This window comes from Anolis sagrei, chromosome 2, assembly GCF_037176765.1.
Source record: "Anolis sagrei isolate rAnoSag1 chromosome 2, rAnoSag1.mat, whole genome shotgun sequence".
Lineage (NCBI taxonomy): Eukaryota > Metazoa > Chordata > Lepidosauria > Squamata > Dactyloidae > Anolis > Anolis sagrei.
In genome coordinates, this window is record NC_090022.1 from 26,422,272 (window position 1) to 26,449,650 (window position 27,379).

General features: G+C 41.5%; 1 protein-coding gene across 3 annotated transcripts in view; it reads left to right on the plus strand.

Annotated features, from left to right (window-relative positions):
* The window catches only part of PLXNB1 (plexin B1), a 248,373-nt gene that overhangs the window by 210,183 nt on the left and 10,811 nt on the right, over positions 1–27,379 (plus strand). For all 3 annotated transcript variants that reach the window (XM_060766551.2, XM_060766550.2, XM_060766552.2), the window contains exons 17-30: positions 2,671–2,822; positions 4,037–4,142; positions 5,240–5,376; positions 7,269–7,445; positions 8,109–8,277; positions 9,572–9,814; positions 14,111–14,287; positions 14,455–14,603; positions 16,689–16,789; positions 18,400–18,617; positions 19,482–19,660; positions 21,885–21,951; positions 22,987–23,133; positions 25,203–25,380. In XM_060766551.2, the coding sequence (XP_060622534.2) occupies positions 2,671–2,822; positions 4,037–4,142; positions 5,240–5,376; positions 7,269–7,445; positions 8,109–8,277; positions 9,572–9,814; positions 14,111–14,287; positions 14,455–14,603; positions 16,689–16,789; positions 18,400–18,617; positions 19,482–19,660; positions 21,885–21,951; positions 22,987–23,133; positions 25,203–25,380 (2,200 nt within the window). The remainder of the gene's footprint in view (positions 1–2,670; positions 2,823–4,036; positions 4,143–5,239; positions 5,377–7,268; positions 7,446–8,108; positions 8,278–9,571; positions 9,815–14,110; positions 14,288–14,454; positions 14,604–16,688; positions 16,790–18,399; positions 18,618–19,481; positions 19,661–21,884; positions 21,952–22,986; positions 23,134–25,202; positions 25,381–27,379) is intronic.

Sequence of the window (27,379 nt, forward strand, 5' to 3'; positions counted from 1 at the left end):
CAAGATGCTTCCCAAATAGCCTGATGAGTCATTGGGCTGGCCACAATCATAGCAGAAAAGGCAGGAGAGCATAAAAGTATTGCCAGGACACATTTAGGAAAGAGTTACTGTGGCTTTAATATTTAACTGGAAGACGTTGAAGTGCCCATAGAAGGAACAATGACATCTCTTCTCTCTCAGCCCCAAACCCAACTTTTAGCTGATATGTGGCTATTTATGGCCAGTGTGGCAATAATAATAATAATAATAATAATAATAATAATAATAGCAACAATGGATTCCAACAAGCAGAAAGGCAAACATTCAATGCCTCAATAACAACAAGTAGAAATGTAATAATAACTATTTTACTGGGAAATGAAGAGCAGTTTGGCATTGTGGCAGAGAGGCATCCAGTTGTTTTCTGTACAGCAGTGAGATCCTTCTCTGGGGTCTCCTAAGGACTCTTTGATGGCCATGGGGGTTGCCTGGTACAACAGGGGTTCTCAAACTTTGGCTCTCCAGGTGTATTGGATATCAGTTCCCAGAATTGCTGGTGGTTAGCCAAACTGTCTGGGGCTGATAGAAGTTACAATCCAAAACAGCTGGAACACCAAAGTTTGGAAACTACTGGTTTGTAGGAATGCAGCTTGACCACCAACCCTTAATTGGCCAGTAAATGTCAATGGAGTGGAAATCAGACAGAGAGAGAAGAGATAATAATTGAATTGGAAGAGTTAGAAGAGCCATCCAGTCTAACAGAGATTCTGTCATTTCTCCTGGTGAAGGTTTATGCTATCAAAGCAGCAGGAGCTTCCCATCTGGAGGAGAGGTTGCTTTTTTCAGTTCTTCCTGATAGTTCATCTATTGGTTTGTTTTCTATTTGTTTGTTACATACATATGCCAGGAATATCCCCTCTCTCCTTCCTGCAATTTATCCTGATAGCAACCCTGTGGGGAGGCTCGGGGGTTGAGATACTAGTGAGAATTATTGTAATTGCCTGAAAGCCATCCAGTGAATTTTGTGGCTCAGCAGGGACTAGTGATGTGTGTTTAATTTGTATTCTGGAAATGGAAGCCGATAGATACAAAACATTTCTACTCCATGCCATTAATAAAGAGTAAACCCATGAGTAAATGGTGGAAAATAGGTTCAGGAAAGGATCAAGCCCTTTCCTCACAGATTTGTCATGAGAAACATTTTGGACAACTAGTCAAGGAAACAAACAGTCCCCTGTGTGTTTTGAAAGGCATTTTCACAGTTGCAACCTTGAAGGGGAAAATCAATACAATTTCCCATTTTCAAAGAAGCGAAAGGGTTCCTCTGAAGAAGTGGGTGTTGAAGATTAACTTGGGGGAAGAGAGAAAAGAAGTATGCAGCTTAATGAATCAAGGACAAAGTGAGGGATGCAGGGGAGGGGGGTGGAGAACAAGAGTGAAAGGAGAAGGCATAAAGATAGAGATCTGTGCAAGCAATAAGCTTATGCAAAGCAGAGAGAGGAAGGAGGTAGAGGAAATAAAGAAAGGAGATAAAGCCAGAGCGGAGAGGGAGAACATTTAACAAGCAGATGACCTTGAGACCTGATAAGGCATGAGTATGAATTAACAGCAAACAAACAAGCAAAAAGAGGATCTTTTGATATCTTAAAAACTAGCAAAATTGAGTACAGGATATGTTTTTATGGACCAAACTCAATTTTATCAGATGTAGGGAGTTTTGTCTTCAGAAGTGGGCTTCCATCAAAGAAAGCTTCTGTCACAGTCTTTAACATTTCCAAAAACCATTTACTGCTATTTCTGGAACAGATTAACAGGGCCACCAACCTGGAAACAATAAAGGAAACAATCAAATTGGATTCCAGTGTGCATGTATATGCACATTCCTTGAACAATATTGGAACTCTGGGATGAAGTTTGCAAATGAAAGTCATCTTTCCAAGCTTTGTTTCCAGTCCAAACCAGACAGGGCAAGGAAGGAATGGGATTTAAGAACAAGGAGAACTGCTTTGCTGGATGTAATAGTGAACTGCCAGCTACTGGCTCAATATTCTGTAAGCACAAGTCTGTTTCATAAACAAAAGCACAGTGATCATAATCAAAGCATGCAAAATATACTGGTTTGGACAGTAACTCCTGAAATGGGATGATGTTGCTCAGCCAGCACAGATACTGAAGGCTGTAGTCCAAAAAAGTAACTTTTCTGAGTTCTTGATACCCATTGGATGTAGATGATGGGAAATGTACCTGAAACTATGTCCAGAGTTCTATACAGGGAGTTCCCGGGTTGCAAAGAAGATAGACTATGTAGGATTGTTCTTAAGTTGAATTTGTATGTAAGCTGAAACAGGCACAATTTAAGTGTAACTCCAGCCAAAAAACTGTTTTGTCGCTTGGGATGTACTGTTTGTTTTGCTGTCTATTCCTCCATTCAGAAGATTCACATCACTTTCTCTGTGACAACTGGATTTTGAAAATTTGGGGTTGTCGTGGAAATAAGGACTGATGATAAAGCTTCAGTGGAGACACCTTTTCCCCAGGATAACTCTTTCAGAAGTGAATTTCTCTTCCTGGGATAGAACTCCTATCTCCTCCTGTTGTCTCAATCTTGTTTGTAACTAGAAGTCAGCTGTTTGCAATTAGGGGGCTGCCTGCCTAAGTGCTAAATTTACACTACTTTGACATCCCTTTCAGGTTTATCCTTTAACTGGGCTGACAGAAGGTGGCACCAGAATCACCATCAGTGGTTCAAACCTTGGTCAGAAACATGAAGATATTGCAGAGAGAGTCACTGTGGCAGGAATCCCCTGTGAGGTTGACACTCTGGTTTATGAGATCTCCAGCAGGTAAATGCATGCCTTTTGGGCTCATAGGAATAAACAAAGACTGTGCACTCCATTCTCCTGTGTTCAGCGCAGAGTGCAAATGTATGTCCAGAGACTTTGAAATAGGATCAGTCTTCCCAATTTGCAGATTAAACATTTAGAGATTTGATCATTTGTGAATTACTTTATTTCCTGTTACTCTGGCTGCTGCCCTACATGATTGTTAACAAAAACATTGATAACACTGGTGTCATTGGGAGGAAATCACTTGCAGGGTAGCTAGGGTCAGTTGCACACAAGTCCCCTTGGTCACTCATTCAAGTGGGAAGGGGATGGGACGGGAAAAGGGGATGTATTCACTCATTCATGTACTTTCTTGAAGGCCAAAAGTAGTTGTTTCTTTGGTCTACAGCAGGCATGGGTAAACTTTGGCACTCCAGGTGTTTTGGACCTCAACTCCCACAATTTCTTCCAACGTTTGCCCATACCTGGTCTACAGTCACAACTATAAGACAGAAATCCACAAAAATATTTGATAATTACTGGTGATGGAAGCCACTAGTCAGTAACCATTTACACTACCATATAGAATCCAGATTACCACCTTTGAACTGGATTATATGGCAGTGTACACTCATATAATCCAGTTAAAAGCAGAAAACTAGATTAAATGATTTTATAATCTGAATTATATGGCCTTGGGGTGTAGATCCAGCCTCAGAAAAATAGGGAGGATTCTGGTAGTTGTGGAGTCCCCCAGATGTTTTTGGGTGACGTCTTCCATCTTCCTTGACCACTGGCCATGTTGGCCTGGTGGGAACTGCAGTCCTAGAACATATGAAGAAGCAACAAAGTTTCCATGTTCTAGTTTCTAATATGGATTGTACAGATATAACCTATCCATGAGCAGCAGCATTACCTGGTATTGTCAATTTTGCTTGAAATGGGATATACACAGAGACAATGTTGTGCAGTGATTTCAGAATTGGACCAGGACTCTGGGAAATCAGGGCTAAAAAACCCCATTCTGCCATGGAAACAAGACTTTGGAGGAAATTTTAAAAAAACCAATTGCTTACCAACATGACTGTTCAGGTGGGTGACAGCTCCTCCACAGTCAGGCCAACAGCTAAAAGTGCCCCCCCCCCTCTCATTAACTCAGGTTTAGAGCAGACCATGTGGTGCAGCTTGGTGGGGGATTCTTCTCCATCCTCTCTTCTGCCCTTGTCCTGCAGTATCGTATGCACCACGGGCGGAAGCGGCACAGAGAGGTCCGGGCATGTGGTCGTGGAGGTTCCCGGAGGAGGACAGGGAGTCTCTGCTCACGTGTTCACATACCAGGTAAGCAGACTGCTTGTTGTCTGTCATACTTGGGCTGCAACTAAACTGCAGAACACAATAAGTAGAAACACTGCAAATCACAATATGATAAAGAATTGAAAGTTTGATGCACTACAGGTTTCCCCAATACATTCAATACGAAAGGAGGGAGCAAACTTGTTTTCAGCTATTCTAGAAACTAGGATATGAAGCAATGCATTCAGATTGCAGGAAAAATATTCCATCTAAACATTAGAAAGAGCTTCCTGATGGTAAGCACTCTTCAACAGTGGAATATACTGCCTTGAAGGTGTGATGGAGTTGTTGGGTGAGTGGGCTTATTAACAAAAGACCCTCCTCAATGTATTGCAGAGTAACTTAGCAGAAGCGAGACCCAGCACCAGTAGCCCAAAGTGATAAAAAGAAGAAAACGCACACAGACTAATGTTATCTCTTCCATAGGAGGCTTTTCTTTATAGCAAAATAATATGATTGGACTATTTACAAGAACAAGATTTCCATGACACAAATAAAGTTCAACTTTCACACTGGAGCTTCGTACATGAGGCCTTCTCATACTGAGGCTTATCTCACACAAATGCTTCTCTCGCAGATTACGGCCTACCTTATACACTGTGAGGCCTTCTCACAGACTAAGGCCTTTCTCCCACTGAGGTTTACTTCAGACTAAATGCTATTAAGCTACAGGCACATCTGGGGGGCTGTGGGTTCTTTGTTCCTGCTGCAGGATGCAGGAGCCAATTAGTACAACTCATAACTTTGTGTTTGCTCTCACATGGCCATATAATTGCAACTCCTAGAGTAAACACAAAAGCAGATTTGTTTCCCATTGTTGTCTTGTGCTAGTTAACAGCTTTATATCAATTTAGGGGAAGCTACTAAATCTCCCTAAAATACATAAAAGTAAACCTTGAGGACATAAGAAAGCTTTGTTATGACAAAGGACACCACAGCAGCCAGATTTGTGGATGGCTGAAGTCACCTTTTGTCTATACCAACTTTAAAATGCCACAGATTTGAAAGTAGACAAGAAAATTAACACAGTCCACTTGGGTGCCATTTCTGAGCCTTCACGCTTGCTTTGTTCTTCTATGCAGAACCCAGAGCTGAAATCCATCTCTCCATCCCGAGGTCCCAAGGCTGGAGGCACCAGCCTGACATTGAAGGGTACCAAGCTACTGACGGGAAATCCCAGCAAAATCAGCATTCTAATTGGAAATTTCCCTTGCTACATGTAAGAAGAAATTGTGATGTCAGAAAACATAAGCTTTTCAATAGTTTTCAGTAACAGTGGTTGTGAATGCAGTGCTTGAACTCATGTTTTAATTAGGAATTGCAAACATTTTGGACTGTAACTCCAAATGTCTACCAGTGGTCATGGTAGCTGGTAAATTTTGGGAAATAGAGGTCAAAAAAGGACACTTTCACAAGTTATGGTCTTAACAGAACTTGATGGGACATTTCTTCCCTCCATGTGTTGTAGCACAGCAAGCATCCGAGGACATGTCAGAGGATGAGGGGGATGTTGGGTTTCAAAATGAGGAGTCTGTGTGTGATCAGAGAGTGTATTCATACCTCTTCAATTGGTAGTTTTAATTGTATGTTGTCTTATTGATAATGTTGTATGCTATTGTCCATGTTCTTTATTTTAATTGCTTGTATTGTTGTGTTTATTGCTTGTATTGTTGTGTTTGGGCTCGGCCTCAAGTAAGCCACACCGAGTCCCTTGGGGAGATGGTAGCGGGGTACAAATAAAGTGTTGTTATTGTTATTATTATTATTATTATTATTATTATTATTATTATTATTATCATCAGAGAGAATTGAAGGCAGATGAGGCTGAGGCAGAGGAGGTTGATGTTTTGGATTCTAGTGCTGGTTCCCAAGCAACAGGAGAAAGTGAAAGTCCTTGGGCTGATGGGGAGTTTTCCTGGGAAACTAGATTAGGCCTGAGAATGGAGGGAGTAAAAAACAGACAAACTAGATATTCTCATAGAATCTGTGAGGAGACCTTGAAGTCCAGGTGTGTTCTGCATGATGTCATGGGTGCAAGGACAGGCTTAAATTAAGTAGTCCGGCTTCAAGCCTCTCAGAGGAGACAGCGTTGCTAAAGAAAGATTTTCCTGTCTCTGCTCTCAAGTTCATGATTCAAATCTCTTGTTCTGGGTCATGCCTTCATTTCTGTATAGGTTTGATCCAGAAGAAGCTCTAGTTTTTTGGTGTATGGATTAATGTTTGAATAACTGCTATGGATTCTGGCTCTCTTGACTTTATGTACTTTGTCATTTTTGTATTTCCTATTTTTGAATTACTACTATTTTGTATTTTCTATTCTACTGACTCTTTGGGAAATACCCCTTTCCCCCTTTGTACGCACTTTCCTTAATAAACCTTTCTAGATAGTATTATTGGATTCTCTTGTTGTGCTGAGTGAAAAGGTGTTCCAGTCTTAGAGTGCAACACTATATTCCCTAAGCATTGTGTCCTGTACTGGGGACAATACCATTTTAAAAATAAAATTAAACTCTACATTACCAATATAGATAACGTTTATGGTATATCTCACTGTTTTACAAAATGGCAGGGCACCATGGGGGGTATCTGAGAAGGGCAGCTCAACCTAGAATTGGACCACAATGCACAGAATCTGCAAGTTTATTTTTTTTTATTGTGAGCTGCTTTTGGTCTCGGTCTTGGGGAATAAAGCAGGATAGAAATAGAAACAACAACAACTAGGCATGACCTGGTTGCCTGCACACCCAAGATCTCTTGAGGGGAGCCTCTGTACTAATTATGACGAAGGCTTCAGCTAGAATCCAGCTTCCATTCCAAAACTATCCAGCTATAAGCAGTTAAAATATAATACCACTAATGAAACACCTATGCAAAAACCCAAACCCTGAAAGAAAGTGGATAGTGGTGACTTCCTATAACTGTTTTTACTTCATTTTCTTCCTTTTTGCAAAGTTGTTTAGAAGTGAGGTTGAGTAAATTATGTTTAGGACTCCCAGAATGCCCAGGGAAATGTAGTCCAACTGTTCCAGTGCTCTGGTTGAGTAGGCATTTTCTAGAAAAGCAATTGGTAGTTTCATGCCTAAATTAAAACCCTCTTGTTTATCCTCTCAGTCTTTCTGACATGCAGGAGGACACACTGCAGTGCCTCACAAGTCCCAGCAATGCATCCGTACCACTTCAGGTCACAATCAAATATGGAGATCAAGAACGGAAATTGGAGCATTCCCTCTTCAAGTATACTCCTGACCCCAACATCACATATGCAGAACCAGCCAAGAGTTTCCAGAGGTAACAATAGACTTTTGATAATTATAAGGAGAGGTCTTACATTGAAAGTAGGGAATCAGTTACCTTCCTGTTACACTTGATCACTGGCCATGAGGGTTCTTGCTGGAGTCAAACAGCATATAGAGTAGTGGTTTTCAATCTGTGGGTTCCCAGGTGTTTTGGCCTACAACTCTCAGAAATTCTAGCCAGTTTCCCAAGCTGATGTCCTCCATCCTCTCACCATCTCCAGGCAATGACTGTCTCAGGTAGTGGCTCTCAACATGTGCATCCCCAGATATTTTGGCTTTCAACTCCCAGAAACCCTAACAGCGGGTAAATTGGCTGGGATTTCTGGGAGTTGTAGGCCAAAACACCTGGGGACCCACAAGTCAAGAACTACTACATTAGACAGTCATTGCCTGGAGATGGTGAGAGGATGGAGGACATCAGCTTGGGAAAGCTGGTTGGCCCTGGCCAGTAGCAGCTCTCCACAGTTCTACTCTGCAGTATATGTTCCAAAACCTATATGAGAATGCTCTGGAATGAACATGGGACTTTTTGAATGCAGAATACATATGCTCCACTACTCAGCCAAGGGCCTTGCATTCTAAAGGAAAGCCCCGAAGCTGCGGAATGACAAGCTTTATTGATTGCAGTGTCCAAAATGCATGTGTGTGCTTTCAGCGGAGGAAGAGAAATCCGGGTTCATGGGCATAACCTTGACGTTGTGCAGCAGCCCAGGATCCAGGTCACGGTTTCACCATTGGAGCGCCGACGCCGGGGCCTTGGGAGATGGCGTCGAATTATTCCCGATACAGAATGCCTGGAGAATGCCCTCTGCAGCATTCAACAGGTAAGTCATCCAAGCTGTTAATGAATGTATGTATCTTGTGCCAGCCTGTGGCCAAGATCTAAAGCTCTATACGTTTCTGGCCCAGCTTACTTGTCTGGACGCATCCACCCCTATGTCCCACCTCGTAATCTAAGATCATCCGGGGAGGCCCTGCTCTCACTCCCGTCAACAGCACAGATGCATCTGGCAGGGACGAGAGACAGGGCCTTCTCGGCTGTGGCCCCCCGCCTATGAAACACACTCCGAAATGAGGTAAGATCCGCTCCCTCCCTCATAGTTTTGGGATCATGCCTTCGGGCAGTAGAAGTAAATGTATGCAGCATTTCAGAAAGAAAATGACTGGAACGGCGATTCGACAGACGAGACTGTTTTCTTGTTTTAATTATCGTTTTATTGCTTGTGGATGAACTGTTTTTAACTTGATTTACGTCTTATTTTAGTGTATAATTGTAATTGTTTGTACTGGCATTGAATTTTGCCATTACTTATATGTAAACCGCTTTGAGTCCCCTTCGGGGTGAGAAAAGCAGTATACAAATAGTAAATAAATAAATAAATAAGATCCTATGTCACCAAGTGTAGCATTAAAACCTCACAGACAGACCTATGCCAGAAGGACCCCCTGGTAACACAGTGGGTTAAACCACTGAGCTGCTGAACTTGCTGACCAAAAGGTTGGCGGTTCAGATCCGGGGAGTGGGGTGAGCTCCCATTGTTCGTCCCAGCTTCTGCTAACTTAGCAGTCCAAAAACAAGCAAATGTGAGTAGATCAATAGGTACCACTTATGTAGGAATGTAACAGTGCTCCATGCAGTCATGCCGGGCACATGACCTTGGAAGCATCTATGGATGCTGGCTCTTTGGCTTAGAAATGGAGATGAACACCACCCTCCAATCGGAATGGCTAGACTTAATGTCAGGGGAAGCCTTTACCTTCTTACCTATGCCACACTGTTTCATTGCAGTAGCTTTGCTTTCCTCGGCTCTGTAGTGGAGAAATCAGAGAAAGGTTTGGCTCTATTCTTATAGCCAAATGCAGAGCATTTACATCATCTGTTAAAATTGACCAGGGCTCTCAGAACAGCCCTCTCCCCACTCAATGGCCATGGAGGGAAGGCTATATTAATAAAATAATGAGTAATGGGCAGTGGGTAAGTGAGCTCTTTGATCATTTCAGAAGAAGGAAGGGGATATCATCTTCCATCATTTACCAAGGGCCACCCCAAAGGGTCCTAAGAGTGGGAGACTAACAAGCAGAGCATAGCCATTCATGTATCTCCATTTCTGATCTTAGTTTGAAGAGCCCTGTGAGGTCAACTCCTCCCATCTCATCCTGTGCAAAACACCCGGCATTCAACAGCTGCCCCATTCCATCCAAGTAAAACTGGAATTTGTCCTGGATAATCTCATCTTTGACTTCAACTCCTTCCATCCAAGTGGCTTCTCCTATGAGGTGGATCCCATCTTGAAGCCACTCAACACAGAGGACCAAAGCAAGCCCTATCGTCACAAACCTGGAAGCGTCATCTCTGTGGAGGTAAATGAAGCACCTGTTTTCCAGTAAATAGTAGGCCTCCAAATGAAATTTTCTTTTGGTCTCCAAATTTCTAGCATTGTACAAACTGATACAGAATAAATAACAGCGAACTCTTCTATTTTGTTTGTTTGCCTGTCCCTTTATTTAGTTGCCAAAACTCAGGTAAAGTTCTAAGTAACTCCAATGCTAGGAATTTGGAAAATGGTGGAAATTTTGACTTGGGGAAATAATTCTTATTTAAGGGCTATATTGTCATTCCTCTGCCTGCTTCACCAGCTACAGCCCTGCATTGATTTACCATGGCTAGATCTTTTCTCCCATACATTGCTCTGGTGTGCTACTGTAAGATAGCAGCAGGGAACCTGTTGATTCCCCTGATCCACCAGTGTTTCTATACTACAGCTCCTATTACTTCAAATCATTGAGTGTGTTGGCTTGTGCTGCTGGGAGTTGGAGTCCAGCAGTGTCTTCAGTTCTGTCCATGTCAGAGGCTACATCTTTCAGCAACCAATGCCTTCAATATTTAGTATACGAATGCTGTAGGGCACATGTGTCAAACTCAAGGCCAGTGGGCCAGGCCAGGTGTTGAACTATAGCTCCTGTATTCCTCATCCTTAGACATCATGACTAGTAGGCTTGGTTGATCTGGTTCGGAAGTTTCTAAAATTGGAATGAATTCGTATTTAAATGACTTTTAAAACAATTTCGAGCCATGCTGGAATAGTGCGAGGAGTAATATCGAATTGAAACAATTTTCGGAATTATTTTCGTATGTCTGGTCAAGGTTTACAATCTCGCAGTTTCCCTGGCCCCCCTGGCAACAAGCGGCGATGTGGAAGGGTGAGGTGGGTGTGGCCACGCCCAGCTCTTCCTGAAAGCCACGCCCCCAGTGGCCATCAAGAAGAGCTGGGCATAGCGACGCCCACCTCATTCCCCTGCCTGCCATCCATCGCCCTTTGCAGTCACACAGAGAAGGGAAACTGCAAGATTTTAAAAGTAATCTTGCAGTTTCCCTTCTCTGTGTGACTGCAAAGGGCGATGGATGGCAGGGGAATGAGGTGGACATGGCTACGCCCAGGTGACTGCAAAGGGCCGATGGATGGCAGAGGGAGGAGGTGTGCGTGGCCACGCCTAGCTCTTCTTGACGGCCACTGGGTGAAACCGCATTGCTGCTTGTCGCCAGGGAGGCCAGGGAAACTGCGAGATTTTAAACTAATGGGGGAGGACACCTTCCATTAACAAAGTAAACGAAGCTATTTAGATTTTTGCTATTTCTGATCTTTTTTTCAAAAAAAAATTGAGAAATAATTTTAAAATGGAAACGCCAGCGCCCCCTATATACGAAAAGAGTTTAGAACCATTTTTTTTTTCTTGATCAACCAAGCCTAATGACTAGAGCTGATTGGAGTTGTCCTACATTAACACTGCAAGGCTGCAGTTATTGTTCTTTGTTGAGCATTGTTTGGATGGAATTTTAATGCTGCTGTTTTATTTTCTTATGTTGTATTTAATTGTGTTTTTATCTGGATAGTTATATTTTACTATTTTAAAATTTTATTGTGTTTTTGTTTTAATGGATTGTTTTGCTTTTATATCTCGTGGACTTTCTGTCCCATATGTAAGCCTCCCCAAGTCCCTATGGGGAGATGGTTGTGGGGTATAAGAATATATTTTTTATTATTATTATTATTATTATTTTCTGATTAGTCAAGAGAGTGGGGTTTGAATTTAAATACAAAGGTTGTGGATTTTATGTCTGACTTGAAAATGTCCTTTAAGCTTTCCCCAACCTCAGAGGCACAACTGCTTTTGGGTTGCAATTCCCATCATCCCCCGTCTGCATAGCGGATAATCAAAAGTGATGGGAGTTGTTGTTCAATAACATCTGGGGACCAACATTGGGTAAAACTGTAAATAAAATGTAGTTGGCCCTCTGTAATCCACCGATTCTTCAGCCTTGGATTCAACAGCCATAAGGCTGATGTGGCTCTCAATGAAAAGTTTACACCTCTGCTACAGTATAAGAAGCAGGAAAGCAATTTGGTTTGTTTTTTTTAAAGAAAAGTCTTTTAATAGAATGTTATACCATTTTAAAATGTTATATATATGTGTGTGTGTTTAATTGTTTAAATATTGTTGAGAGTTTAATTCAATTTCTTTCTTTTTTTATTTATAAGTTGCTTTGGAAGGCAGTGGAAAATGCATAAAGCTGACAGTGATGGAGATAAAAGCATTAATTATTTATTTCTCTCCAATGTCCCCATAACCTTATTAATGGAAACTTCCAAAGGCCTCATTCAAATGTATTCACTTTTTTGACTCTCTAAAACATCCCAGGGCAAAACAATCTAGAGATATAGGCAGAACAATGCAAGCTCCCTCTCTTTTCACATTTGGCACGATTCCTGTTACATATTCTGGTTACAGATGTCAGGCTTTCCATCTGGCAGCACTGACATTTCCTTGCCACAGCTTTTGTAATAATGTAGAGTTTGTTATCTTATACCAGTCACAAGACATTTTAAGTTGCAGTCCCTTCCTTCCATACCATCTGTTTGCAACAGCACTTAAGGTTAATAGCATTTCATTAGGAAATGGCAGAGAACTAATGGGACACAGGAACCACAGATGGCATGATGAAATATCTATGAAACTATGTTTGTATATATTTTTTAAAGATAGGAAAAGAGGAAATCATTTTCTGGGTTACAGGCATTGCAATACAAATGCGTTTTTAAATGCACACATTTTAGACCAGCCCTTCTTCACTGTAGACATGCAAAATCTCTTAATTCCTTTGCTCCTGGAATTTTCTCTGCATTGGTTACAAGTGATAGAAGAAGTACCAAGCAGCAAGAGAGCAATAATCTCAAATAAACAGCTATGAGGAATATTCCCATGTCTCTACATTAATGCCTAAACCATGGGAAATAAACAAGATGAACTGGAAGAGGGGGATTAGAAAGATTCCAAGTTGAAGCACCCCCAATCAGCCATTCTCTGCCCCATGAGATACGAAGTGACTCACTGATTTCCAGCTGAGGCAGGTGTCAAAACAGACTGGGAAGGGGGAAAGATGAGGCTCAGTTATCACAGCTTAAATCACAGGGGTATTTCAAGTGAACGTTGTCATAGTGATTGGTGGTTTGAAGTACTCAACTGGTAAATGTGCCTTCTTTGTTGGTTTGCAAAATAGAGTAACCCTATTTGAGCTAAAAATGCTGCTTCAGTCCCAGAAATTTCTGGTCCAACAACTGGTTCTGTTACTGATGTTATTTTCTTCTATGGTACCATTAATATTCATAGTAAAGGTAAAGGATTTTCCCTGACATTAAGTCCCATCGTGTCCGACTCTGGGGGTTGGTGCTCATCTCCATTTTTAAGCTGAAGAGCCAGCGTGTCCATAAACACCTCCATGGTCATGTGGCCAGCATGACTTCATGGAATGCTGTTGCCTTCCCGCTGGAGCGGTATCTATTGATCTACTCACATTTGCATGTTTTCAAACCGCTAGGTTGGCAGAAGCTGGACCTAACAGTGAGCGCTTGCTCACTCACCCTGCTCCCCGGAATCGAATCTGCGATCTTTCAGTCAGCAAGTTCAGAATCTCAGAGCTTTAACTCACTTCGCCACCAGGAGCTCTGAATGTTCATACTGAACAATAATAAAGAAAATAATAAAATAAATAATAAAACAGGCAAGTGAACCTGCCGAAGGTATACAATCCAGTCATTAAAAAATAATAAAGAGGAATAAGGGGACTACTATAGGCCCTCCACATTTGCTGGAGTTAAGGGTGCAGGACCCCATGAAAACAGGAAAGAAAACCCATAATAAAAGCAGTATAGATTTTTTTAAACTAAGAGAACACCTCTCTGGAAATCTCTAGGTCTTCGGGCATGGTCCTCATAGAACCTGACCTCCAGTCACTGTGAAGGACCCAGAGAATCTCATAAAGGTAAAAAAAAATAGAGAAGCCATATGAATCAAATCTGTGACTAGTAATATCCACTGAAGTCTGCTACTATTGTGGAGGGTTGACTGCCCAACTATAAAATCAATGCAATGCAATAACAGGAACCAATGTACTCTCTCCACAAACCCCAAACGCAAATAAACTGCATTCAGCCTTATCCTTGTGACAATAGGAGATGGACATTGAATTTTGCCATTATGTTTTGTAAACAGTTTTGAGTTCCTCCAGGGGTGAGAAAATCAGTATATAAATCATGTAAATAAATAAACGAACTTTTTTTGAACTTGTTTCCAATACTGGCCTTGTGTCCCTTTCTGCAGGGGGAGAATCTGGACTTGGCAATTAGCAAAGAAGAGGTGAAAGCCATGATTGGAGTCGGAATCTGCTCAGTGAAGACTCTCACAAAGAACCATCTCTATTGCGAACCTCCTACGGAGCAACCAGTCCCACAGCACCGGTCCAAGCGGGAAGGCGCAGACTCCTTGCCAGAGTTCACAGTAAGTATTAGTTTCAGGCTCAACGATGAGTCCAGGAGGACTCCCAAGCTGCGAACCTGTGCCTTCAAGGGGAATCTAACCCCTTTAAGCACTTACCTTCCAGAATCAGATGAAAGCAGAAGTCTTCATGGTGGTATCTAGTTTGGCATCTTTTCATCCTCCTGCAGGTTCAGATGGGAAATATGAACTTTTCACTCGGTCGGGTGCAATATGACACAGAGAGTCAGCTCAACTTTCCCCTGGAAGCCCAGATTGGATTGGGTGTTGGAGCCTCCTTTGTTGCTTTGATTGTTCTCATCATTGTCTTCATATACAGGTGAGAGGTGGGAAGGTGTTTTCACTGTAATTTGTATTTTAATCCTCATAGAATCATGCAGTTGGAACAGACCACAAAGGCCATCTAGTTCAACCCCTTCTGCCATACATGAAGTCACAATACAGACACTCCCAGCAGATGGCCATCCAGCCTCTGCTTAAAAACATCCAGAGGAGACTCCACCACACTCTCAGGAAGCATATTCCACTGGCAAAGAGCTCTTAATGTCACAAAGTTCTTCCTAATTTCTAGGTGGAATCCCCCTAGAGCCTAAGTATTTGTAATCTCCACTACAAATTGAAAAGCTAGTTTGCTTGTACATGTACAAATTGTCTGTTATCAAAAGCTATTGGGGCAATAACAATAATTATAACCCCAAATGCCCATACAACTACCACAAATAATAAAAAGAGTGTAATAACTAATTGAAGAAGTTGAATGAATGATGGTGATAATCATAGAATCATAGAATCATTGAGTTGGAAGAGACATGGTGGGCCATCCAGTCCAACCCTCCACTAAGAAGCAGGAAAATTGCATACAAATCACCCCCAACCGATGGCCATCCAGCCTCTGTTGAAAAGCCTCCAAAGAAGGAGCCTCCACTACACTCTGGTGCAGAGAGTTCCACTGCTGAACAGCTCTCACCGTTAGCAAGTTCTTTCTAATGTTCAGGTGGAATCTCTTTTCCTGCAGTTTGAAGACACTGTTCTGCATCTTAGTTTCCAGGACAGCAGAAAACAAGCCTGCTTCCTCCTCCTTATGACTGCCCCACATACTTATTCATGGCTCTCATCATATCTCCTCTCAGCCTTCTCATCTGCAGACTAAACATGCTTAGCTCTTTAAGCCGCTCCTTATAAGGCTTGTTCTCCAGACCCTTGATCATTTTAGTCCTTCCAGCTTGTCAACATCTTCTTTCAACTGTGGTGCCCAGAACTAGACACGGTATTCCAGGTGTAGTCTGACCAAGGCAGAATAGAGGGACAGCATGTTATACTAAAATACAGTTTTGAAAATCAATTAAGAAGTCTGCCAAACTTAAAATGTCTGAGCAATGAGAACTAAAAAAAGGTCTTTAGCCAAGGTTGGCATCAGCCATGCTTATAGAAGTCTGTTTCCCTAGACTTTATACCTTTGAGATGTTGCTCAGTGCCTGTTGTACTTCAATTGGATGAGTTAATAAGAGATGTGTGAAGAAAAGCATAGCACTTCTAGAATCGCCACTCATTTCAAAAGTTAAAATAAACTGTGAAAGCCTTCCTTTTTTCTATGAAATAATACAGATAGATAATAATGCAGTAATAATGCAGAGTCAGCATATAATTATAAAAACCTAACTTGTTTTGTTTACCGTTTTGCAGATCTTCATGCAACAGTGTTAGAATTTAAAGCTTAGGCCCAGAGCAAGGACTGATATTTCTTTGAAACTGGTTTTGTTTGGATTTATTCTTAAATATTTGGTATTTGGTTGGTATTTATTTCTTTGCAAAGTTGTACTTTGTAAGCACCTAATTTCTTTAGCTAAAAATTTCTCACACTGCTTCAATTAAAGTTGGAAAACAGATTTATGGTCTGTTATCTTACTGGGTAACAGTGTCACTTCTCCCCATTCCCCTATTTACCATCTTCCAAATACATAAATCCTGGATTTATAAACTGTAGGCTATAAATAGTTATACTGCTTAGGTTTAGAAAGTTTGGAAGATATTTTTTAATTAGAAAAAGCAAAGAAGATGAGGACATTTTGGTCCAGTAATTAATCAACATGGGGCATATTGTATTAGAGTTACATAATCCTGCAGTTATTGTCAGAGCCCTCATTGGTGGGTTAAACCTCTCCCTAAACATCAGCCTCTTTTTCTCTTTTCCCCTCCCCAATTTCTCCCCAATTCCAAAGTTTAGCAGAACCTCCACACACTCCACATTATCCACCTCTGAAATGAATATTGCAGATATTCTACATTTTACATCAGATCCAACTCCACCTGACTTTTCCCCTTCATAATAATAAAAACGGAGCTTGCTGAGCAGAGAATGTTGAAAGCCTAGGTATCACTGATACTACTTTGTTTTTTGTTGTAGGCGAAAGAGCAAACAAGCCCTGCGGGACTACAAGAAGGTTCAGATCCAGCTGGAAAATCTGGAAACAAGTGTCCGAGATCGATGCAAAAAGGAATTCACAGGTAGAGGGACCGGAGGGAGTGCTCTGGCCACCACCATTGGTGATGTGGGGTCCTCTCAGGAGCGAGGATTTAAGTCAGACTTCTGCAACCCACAGACCATTCAGATGTGTCAATTCAGAAGATCCTGTCTCGTATCCAGCCACAGGCCTTAGTTTGGAGCCCTCAGATGTAGACATTAAAACACATTATTTAAACCGTGCAATCCGAAATCATATCCTTTCTTTCCTGCACCAGGACTACTTTAATACCCAATTTAAGACACCTGTTGTTAGGCAAGGGAGTATATGGAATTGGGTGGAACTAATCCTAATTAGATGGCTCTCTCATTTCACTTGTTAAGACCACAGGGTCCCTTCCCAAAGCAAGGAAGAACAGTACACTCTTATAGCACTATAAATCCATTTTAAATGCATGGCTCCTATGGTTTGTAGTCTGGGAGAGCACCAGAGCTCTCTGTTTGGGAATTGCAAATGCCCCTCTGTAATGTCCAAACTGCAGGAAGCTATAGGATGGATCCATGAGAGTTAAAGTGGAATCAAAGTGTTATCATTGTGTGGTGTGGAAGAGCCCCTACTAGTTTGAGCTTCTTCAATATACCATGATTAGCAGCCATAGTGGCAGAGGCAGGGACTGTTGCTCAACTGCAAAGCACACACTTTGAATACACAACTCCCAGATTCAATTTGTGGCATCACAAGTAAACAAAGAGTCACAAAGGAGGAGATGGGAAAGACTGTTTTATTCTTTAGACACCAGAGAACTAATGGCAGGACTTTATCACACCAGTATGTTCTTTTGCATAATTGCATTGTTTAAACAAACAGAAAAATACTAGTAAATGAACTATTGTTTTCACACCTTATCTCCAGTAGTGTTGTGATCCTGCTTCAGTAAAACATATCCCTACAATCAGTCTTCAACATAGCCTTGCTTGACTCTGCCCTATGTGGCACATATTAGCTGTTTCTATCTATCTATCTATCTATCTATCTATCTATCTATCTATCTATCTATCTATCTATCTCATATATATTTCTTATGCCAAAATAGCACAATTACCCTGTTTCAAAACTTCTTGCAAACTACTGCAATTGTAATCTATCTTATCAGTGGTCTTGCACAATTATGGGGAAACATTTTTTTAAAAATCTTGGGAATGAAGTGAAATGAATTTGCACACCATGATGGCTTCTTTATTCAGGCACTGGAAATGAAGTAGGTTTGCCCTGTTTGAAGATAGGGCAATGGACAAGGCGAAACCCATGTCCTCTAATACTGCCAGGATATTAAATTGCAGCAGAATGTAATGATCGCACCAGAAACAATAGCTGAGTAGTGGCAATATTTGAGCTATTGACAGTTTCTTTTTCCCCACCAATGAAACTATGTGATCCACTAAAGCTGGAAATACAATGCAATAATGTGAGAAGCACAATGTCGTGTGATAAACTCCAGCCAAAGATGCTATTGTCCCGATGCAATTGCAGTTTGCCATTCTTGTGTGATAAAGCATGCAGTCACCTGGGCTATATCAACAATTGGTCTGGCTTTCTATTTTTCTTCTCTTTCAAGCCTTTTCCTCATAACATAGGTGCTTCTTTTCTTTCCAGACCTCATGACAGAGATGATGGATCTCACCAGTGACTTAGTTGGGACTGGGATTCCTTTCTTGGATTACAAGACCTATGCAGAACGCATCTTTTTCCCTGGCCACCGTGAGTCACCGTTACAAAGGGATCTGGACGTGCCTGAATCTCGGAGGCAAACGGTGGAACAGGGCTTGGTGCAGCTCTCCAATCTCCTCAACAGCAAGCTCTTTCTTACCAAGGTATGTTGTTTGAAATGTAAACATGTTTTCAATAAGAACACACTGATATTTGAATGTAATCCTATAAATCACATAGAGCAGTGGTGTATGTCAAATACTGTAAAATAAATATGATAGGAGGAACCTCATAAGTGCCTTGTGTATCAGCGAATAATGTGTGCAGCACCGATTGTGTTTAAGTGTAGGTCAAGGTCTTTAGGCACTGCACCCAGTGTGCCGATCACCACTGGGACCACCTTGACTGGCTTGTGCCAGAGTCTTTGCAGTTCAATCTTTAAATCCTCATATCATGTCAGCTTTTCCAGTTGTTTCTCTTCAATCCTGCTGTCACCTGGGATTGCAACATCCACAATCCATACTTTATTTTTTAACAAAAATTATTATTATTATTATTATTATTATTATTATTTCTACCCCCCTTTTAGAGACCCAATGTGTTTAACAATAAAAGCAATACAAATAGTGGCATATAAATACAGTAAATAAATGAATGAATACAGTATAAATGTAACATATAATTGCATCTTGTTTGCAATGCCTCTGAGCCACTGGCTTAGTGTGAGATAATCATATTTATCTTCAGCTTCTCCAATAATTCCATTCCCCTGACTTTTTATATTGAAGTATTAAAGCAAGCATTTCTAAGTGTCATTTCTTGGTGGAAAATTGTTCAGTTTCACAGAATCAGGAAACTGGAAGAGATCTTAAAGATTATGTGTGCAGCAGAAAGCGAGGTGTCAACTTGCTTGCATTTTTGCAGGTGGCTTTTTGCAGAAGCACTGAAATAGTTGCTCTGCCCCCTTCGCCGGCCAAACCAAACAATTGCTTATTAACAACATTTTTGGTATTTTTCTCTTCCTCTAGTTTATCCACACCTTGGAAATTCAGCGCACATTCTCTCCGAGAGATCGGGCCTATGTTGCATCGCTTCTCACAGTCTCATTGCATGGGAAACTTGAATACTTCACAGACATCCTCAAGACTCTCCTGAATGACCTGGTGGAGCAGTATGTAGCCAAGAACCCTAAGCTGATGCTGAGAAGGTGAGAGATTTGCGCAGAAGAAGGCAGGTGAAGGGATCAGAAAGGACAAATCTACCATAATTCCTTCACTTTTTCAGCTTTCACACTCACAGGCACTACTACTTCTCAAAGTTGGGGCTGCTGTGTGAACATTCACACAGCAGCCACATCACCAGGAGGTGTCCTTTCCTTGGACAAAACAGACAATCATGGCACAGAGGTAGAGGAGCAGCTGGCATTGCATGTCACTTCACTTAACCTACAGATCTGATTCCTCTTCATCTTTCAGTGTGCTGCAAATGTCTATTATGCCCAGGCAAAGAAAGAAAGATATTAAGGGGGACAGAAACACCTGGAGAAAGAGGAGAAGAATTCACAGGGTAAATGATATTGTAGGCACACACAGGGCCAGTTGCTCCTCTTTTTTCCTGTTCTTGCATGCTTTTGTTCCCCCTCAAAATCTACCTTCCTTTGCCCATGCAAAGCAGACACTGGTGCCCTGTGGGAAGGGGAAAAGGAACTAGGATCCACAGGCTAGCACATGGGGTATGCCCCCCCGCTCCAAAGATCACAGCGAGTAAATGCCCATCCCACCTCTTGGATTACAAAGTGCCCCATTCTCTCAGACAAGAGATATTTGTGGTTCTTCCACTTTTGCAGGGTATCAACACTCCTACAGGAATGGGTGTAATAGTTATATGCTACCTGCTACCACCATTAGAGATTAATGTGCTTCTAAAACACTATTGTTGTGGAACCCAAGTAGGAAGGTGCTATTGTGTCCTTCTTTTGGGTTTCTCAAAAGGAATCAGATTGGCCAGTGTACGATCCTTGGACTTTGAGCTCATCCACCCTGCCTGTTATCTTCAGCTCAAACTAGAGCCTTTGTTTACACTTACCCAGGAATAGGTAATGAACATGGCTGAGCCTTGTATGAATATTGGCTGTTCACAAGAGCTATCTAGTTTGTTATTCTGTTTACAGCAGAGGCTATCCAGGTGCTTCTGGAAGAACCACAAGCAGAGCAAGACAGAAGTAGTCTTTTTCACTCTTTGCCTGCTATAGCCATCATGCATCACTGTTTTTAATATCTACACCTTTCAAACTGATGCTATGCTCTTTAAACTGATTTTATATTTTGTGTTTCAAATACAACAATGTGTCTCGCTGCTGCTGTTATATTAACCCGTTGTTCCCTTCCTCATTAACCTGTTTACATTAACCTCATCTATATAAATAAAAATGTAATGTTTGTTTGTGGGATTAACAGAACTCAAAAACCACAGGACAAATTGACACCAAATGTGGACATAATACACATGTCAGGCCAATGAGTGACCACCACTCATAAAACACTGAAAAACGCAGCAGAAGGGTCGTAAAAAGCTAAAACAACAAAAAATACATTACAACGCATGCGCAAAACACACACACACATATATACATGCAAACACACATACACATATACACACATATACACACATAAAACACATATACACAGACTGGGCCACAGCAACGCGTGGTAGGGGATGGCTAGTTAACAATAAACCTGTTGTTAACCTCCCCCTGGTAGTGCAGTGGGTTAAACCACTGAGCTGCTGAACTTGCTGACTGAAAGGTCGGCAGTTCGAATCTAGGGAGTGAGGTGAGTGCCTGCTGTAGGCCCAACTTCTTCCGACCTAGCAGTTCAAAAACATGCAAACGGTTCGAAAACATGTAAAGGTGCTCCATGCAGTCATGCCGGCCACATGACCTTGGAGGTGTCTGCGGACAACACTGACTCTTTGGCTTAGAAATTGAGATGAGCACTACTCCCCAGAGTCAGACACATCTGGACTTAATGTCAGGGGAAAACCTTTACCTTTTACATCCCTACCTCAACACATAGAATTATCATCATCATCATCATCATCATCATCATCATCTAGCACTGAATTATAGACCTTCATCCTGTAAGAGCTGAGAATGGACTGTTCAGTAAAAACACAAATAGTTTTTAATGGTTTTAAATATATGATTTAACTTTTTTACTTTAGATATTAATTTAATTTTTTGGCTACTGGTGGTGTAAATAATAAGGAGAGGGAAGAACAATGTATGCCTCCTAGAGCTCACTGGAATAAACGTGGGATTTAAATGCATCCAATAAATGACTACATAAATTACCTGGTGATTGGATTCAGGGAAAGCTGAATATACCCTGTAAGAAAGGACAGGATAATAACAAACCTGTATTTCATTTTAGGACTGAAACAGTGGTTGAGAAGTTGTTAACCAACTGGATGTCCATCTGCCTCTATGCTTTTGTAAGGGTAAGATAGCCACCTAATCTTCCGTGGAAAGAAGATAATGCCTGACATATAATTCAGTCATGTGGGTCTTTGCTCTATCTAGCAGTGAGGGCTGTGATTAGATTCATTTGATGGAGTCTCATGTAAGATGCAATGACTATCACAAGAATTTAATAGAGTAAGGGTAGCTAGATAAACCGACACATTAAGAACATATATTCTTCACATATATGTGAAATAGGAACCCATATGAACTCTCCCTTGTTGGCACTGACACCTTGGCTGACTCCAAGACATTTTTGGTGCTGATGCTTGAAAGTAGACTACTGGCTAATTCGTCTTTTACTCAGCGAACTCATTGGTCAATATTTAGCCTTTTCAAACCTGAGACCCAACTTTAGTCCAGACATGGAGGGCCCCTGGTTAAACCACTGAGCTGCTTAACTTGCTGACCGAAAGTTTGGCAGTTTGAATCTGGGGAGCAGGGTGAGCTCCCACTGTTAGCCCAAGCTTCTGCCAACCTAGCAGTTCAAAAACATTCAAATGTGAGTAGATCAGTAGATACCACTCCAGCAGGAAGATAACAGTGCTCCATGCAGTCATGCTGGCTACATGACCTTGGAGCTGTCTATGGACAGCACCGGCTCTTCGGCTTAGAATGAGCACCACCCCCCCAGAGTCAAACATGATTAAACTTAATGTCAGGGAAAACCTTTACCTTTAGTGCTGGTACAAGCCAGACTGGGGAAAATGGAAGGAAAACGGAAGAGGGGCCGACCAAGGGCAAGATGGATGGATAGGCTCCTTGAAGTGAATGGACTGACTTTGAAAGAGCTGGGGATGGTGACGGCCGACAGGGAGCTCTGGTGTGGGCTGGTCCATGAGGTCACAAAAAGTCGGAAACGACTGAACAAATGAACAACAACAAGCCAAGGCAACTTAGATCAGGCTGGGCCAGTGTTTGAAGTGACATTTTCACTGGAGTCCAGAATAGTAGATAGAAATGTCAGAATTCCCTTGTGACAGGTGAAGAGACCTTCTGTATTTCTCCCCTAGGACTCTGTTGGGGAGCCCCTCTATATGCTCTTCCGAGGGATCAAGCACCAGGTGGACAAGGGGCCAGTGGACTGGGTAACTGGGAAGGCGAAGTACACCTTGAATGACAACCGCCTTCTTCGAGAGGACCTGGAATATCGCACACTGGTGAGAGCACTACTCAGGTATGGCTGGGAAAAGGCTAGCCTTGAGCCAATCGTTTCAGCCATATCCTTACTCACAAAGTCCAGGCTGGATTTTTTTTGGTGGCATTATCATCTAAGAGCCAGCAGCCCTATTTCAAGGTTTCCAGAGCTCTACATATATCCAGACTCCATTTCTCCATCTTTTCTCTACCCCTAGATTGTTATATTGCAGTTTTCCAAAACCAGGCAGCATATTTTGGAAATGTACATAATGTGCAAATGAAATGCATTGTGCAAAATTTCCTGTTCAGAAAATAATGCATATTAATTATTGCATTTTTAACAACTGTGTTTCAATGTCTCATTGAAAGCTTTCATGGCCGGAATCACTGGGTTGTTGTGAGTTTACTTCACTTCACTTCACTTTATTTCTTAATTAGTCGCTCTCCACCAAGGTGCTCCGAGCAACTTACGGTCTAAAATAGCATTTCACAATATAAAAACATTCAAAATAAAAACATTCAACAGTGACTATTTGGCAAATTAGATCTGATTACTTAAGTGCACAACCAAACAGCCAAGTCTTGAATACCTTTACAAAAGGTCACAACTCTGACATTGTTCTAATGTATGGAGGCAATGAGTTCCACAGAATTTGGAGCATAGGTCGAAAAAGCTCTACGCTTTGTAGCTTCCAGGTGTACCTCCCTAGGGGCTCTATGGCCATGTTCCAAAAGCATTCTCTCCTGACATTTTGCCTACATCTCTGGCAGGCAACCTCAGAGGTTATGAGATCTGTTGGTAACTAGGAAAACGGGGTTTATATATCTGTGGAATGTCCAGGGTGGGAGAAAGAACTCTTGTCTGTTTGAGGTAGATGTGAATGTTGCAATTGGCCACTTTCATTAGTATCAACATTTAATGGCCTAGCAGTTTCAAGGTGTGGCTTCTTACTGCCTGGGTGAATCCTTTGTTGCAATTCTCTGTGTAGTTGAAATCCATAAGCATTGGAATCCACAAGCATGTGGACAATTTCAACAGAAATGAAGAAACCATGAAAATGAACAAAATCCGGCTACCAGTATTTAAAAAAACCCTCTAAAATCATAACAATGAATAAAGAACAACATTCAAAAACAGGGGAATTCCAGACAAGAAACAATCAGGATGAGCTAATCACCTCCCAACAAAGGATTCCCCCAGGCAGGGAGCAGCCAGGCTTTGAAGATAAAAGGCCATTCAGTGCTAATCAAGGTGGCCAATTGCAACATTCACAACCACCTCAAACAGACAAGAGGCCTTTTCCCCACCCTGAACATTTCACGGATATATAAACCCCATTTTCCTAGTTTTCAACAGACCTCACAACCTCCAAGGATGCCAGACATAGATGTGGGTGCAATGTCAGGAGAGAATGCTTCTGGAGCATGGCCATAAAGCCTAGAAAACTCACAACATCCTGGATGCTGTAAGCTTTGATCTGCAACAACCAGTACAGTTTTAAAAAAGAGTGCTAAACTTGAAACAAGGAGATCTGACTTCAAATTCTTACTTGCTCAAAAGCCTCCCTGCTACCTTTGGGAAGATGGCAACCCTACGTATTTCACATGTGCAAGTTCACATCCTACTGAGCTATAAAGCATACCAAATGGCCCAAATGGTAAGGCCTCGTCTATACTGTCCACATAATACAGTTTCAAATTGTATTATATGGGAATGTAGACGGGGCCTGAGTTTTACACTAACCCCCCTCAAAAAGGGAGGTGATATTTGTACATTAAATGAAATATAGTCCCAGAAGGACAGTATTTTCAAAGAAGAAAAGGATGCTCTACTAATCCATTCTTTTTTTGCAAATGTCATCCTCTGCCACCCCTTGTATTCTGAAAGTAAACTCAGGATGCCTATCTAGATCTAGTCCATTAGGTAAGGGTCAGGTCTTATCCATCAGCCCCAGGCTTCTCCTTTTGGTCACAATAATATCAGGGCTTATCATTAGCCCTTATCATGTGACTACAAGGAAAGAGTGAAGTGGAGTGCAGCTTAGGGAACTTGTTTTCTTGATTGACTGACGGATTGTTTGATTTGCAGACATTAACTGTCTTGGCTCAATCTGGGAACACAGTCGGAAGTACGGAGAGTGCCCAAGGGGTGTTGGTGAAGGGTCTTGACTGTGACACAATCACTCAGGTGAAGGAGAAGATCCTTGATCAGATCTACAAAGGGACACCTTACTGCCACCGACCAGACCCGGACTCCCTTGATCTGGGTGAGTAGAATAGCAGGCATGTTGGTATTGGAAAAAATCATGTTTTACTGTGGAATGGTGGTTTTCTTAATGGAAGCCCACTGCCCTGCCACCTTTTTATGAAACTTTAGGAAAATGGAAATCTCCATAACATTTTTGGAGATTTTATGATCTTTGGAAAGGAATGACCTTGTTAGAAGTCAAAACCGTTTTGGAAAATGATGCCATAACCTTTTTGTAAAAAGCATGACCTATTACAGTCATAATCTATTGGGAAAATGTTATTCACCAGTATTCATGTAAGCCAACTAGGTTTATCAGCTGTTAAACTGATGTACCTAGACATTTCTTTGAACTGTTAGGGATAAAGATATGCCAACGAACAAAACACACAAAGATATCCAGCAGGGTTTCAGAAGTATTCCTTTTAGTTGCCCAAAAACATCTACAAGAGTTGAATGAAAAGTAATGCCTCCACCTTCGTAACTCCTCAATAGATGGCAATACTGGTATGCGGCAGGTACTGGCTTGTTTAGTAGACTCTCCTCTACAGTTTCATTTTGGCAGGAAGCCTTAGCATTGAACAGTTGTGTTGTTAAAGTGCAAAGTATGGAACCCTGCACAGACATTCGGTCAATGCAACTTAAGCAATGGGCAGTCATTGAATTCTTGACACCACAAAGGAGATTCATCAGAGAATGCAAGCTGTTCATGGTGATTCTGTTGATGTGAGTACTGTGCATCATTGGGTGAGTAAGTTTAAAGATGTTGAAGTGGGAACATCTGACTTGCGTGAGAAACAAAGAGTTGGACATCCTGTGACAGCAATCACCAAGTTTCACAAGCAAAAGGTTGACAGATTGATTCAGGACAATCGTCATATCACTCAGAGAAAAATTTCAAGCATAATTGGCATTTCACAAGAACATGTGGGTCACATTATTGCTTCACTTGGCTATCGGAATATCTGTGCATGATGGGTTGCAGAAACAGAGTGTTGACTTCTTCCATGACAGCTTCAGAAAACTTGTTCGTCACTGGCAGAAATGTATCCAATTGTCTGGTGATTATGTGGAAAAGTGAATAGTGGTAGTTAAAGAGCACATTCTAAGGATTATTTCTGCATTTATTAAAATATTCCCATCCAAACCCAAGTAACAAATGTGGAGGCATTACTTTTCATTCAACCCTCGTACTCTCTCTTAAAACGTATTTGCCTTTTGTCAAGAGACAAAAATAAGAAGACTTCTTTAAAAATAACATAGTTGGTTTACTCACAAATTTATGTATTCAGCATACAGGTACTTTGCTTAACCATCCAGTTACAAATAGATTGGAAGTAGTTTCTCTGTGTAGGTAACACAGGACATCTTTCTTAGAATCAATAGTCCATAGTCCAAAGCATCTCTCTGTTGTCTGCTTCAACTAACTTCTAAAAGCCTACATCTGTCCCTGCTGAAGTCTTGACTGAACTGTTCCTACAGTCTTCCAAAGACATACTGTTCTAAAATGGAGTCTGAGCCCTGAACAAGCCCAGACCTGATCACATGGTCTGTAGCCCCTCCCACAACAAAGAGTTAAAGTAAAATTTAAAACCAATACACATATACAATACAGTAAGCAATTACATACATAACAAATAACTAGTGGAGGCTTGAGAAGGTTGCTATTTCCAACAAACATTGTGTCATCCTCTTACTCCTATACGTAGAGGTCATTTTATACAATCTGCAAGGCAGCAGATATGCAGATGACACCACTCTGATGGCCGAAAGCGAGGAGGAACTGAGGAGCCTTCTAATCAAGGTGAAAGAAGAAAGCGCAAAAGCTGGGTTGCAGCTAAATGTCAAAAAAACCAAGATTATGGCAACAAGAATGATTGACAACTGGAAAATAGAGGGAGAAAATGTGGAGGCCGTGACAGACTTTGTATTTCTAGGCGCAAAGATTACTGCAGATGCAGACTGTGGCCAGGAAATCAGAAGACGCTTACTTCTTGGGAGGAGAGCAATGTCCAGTC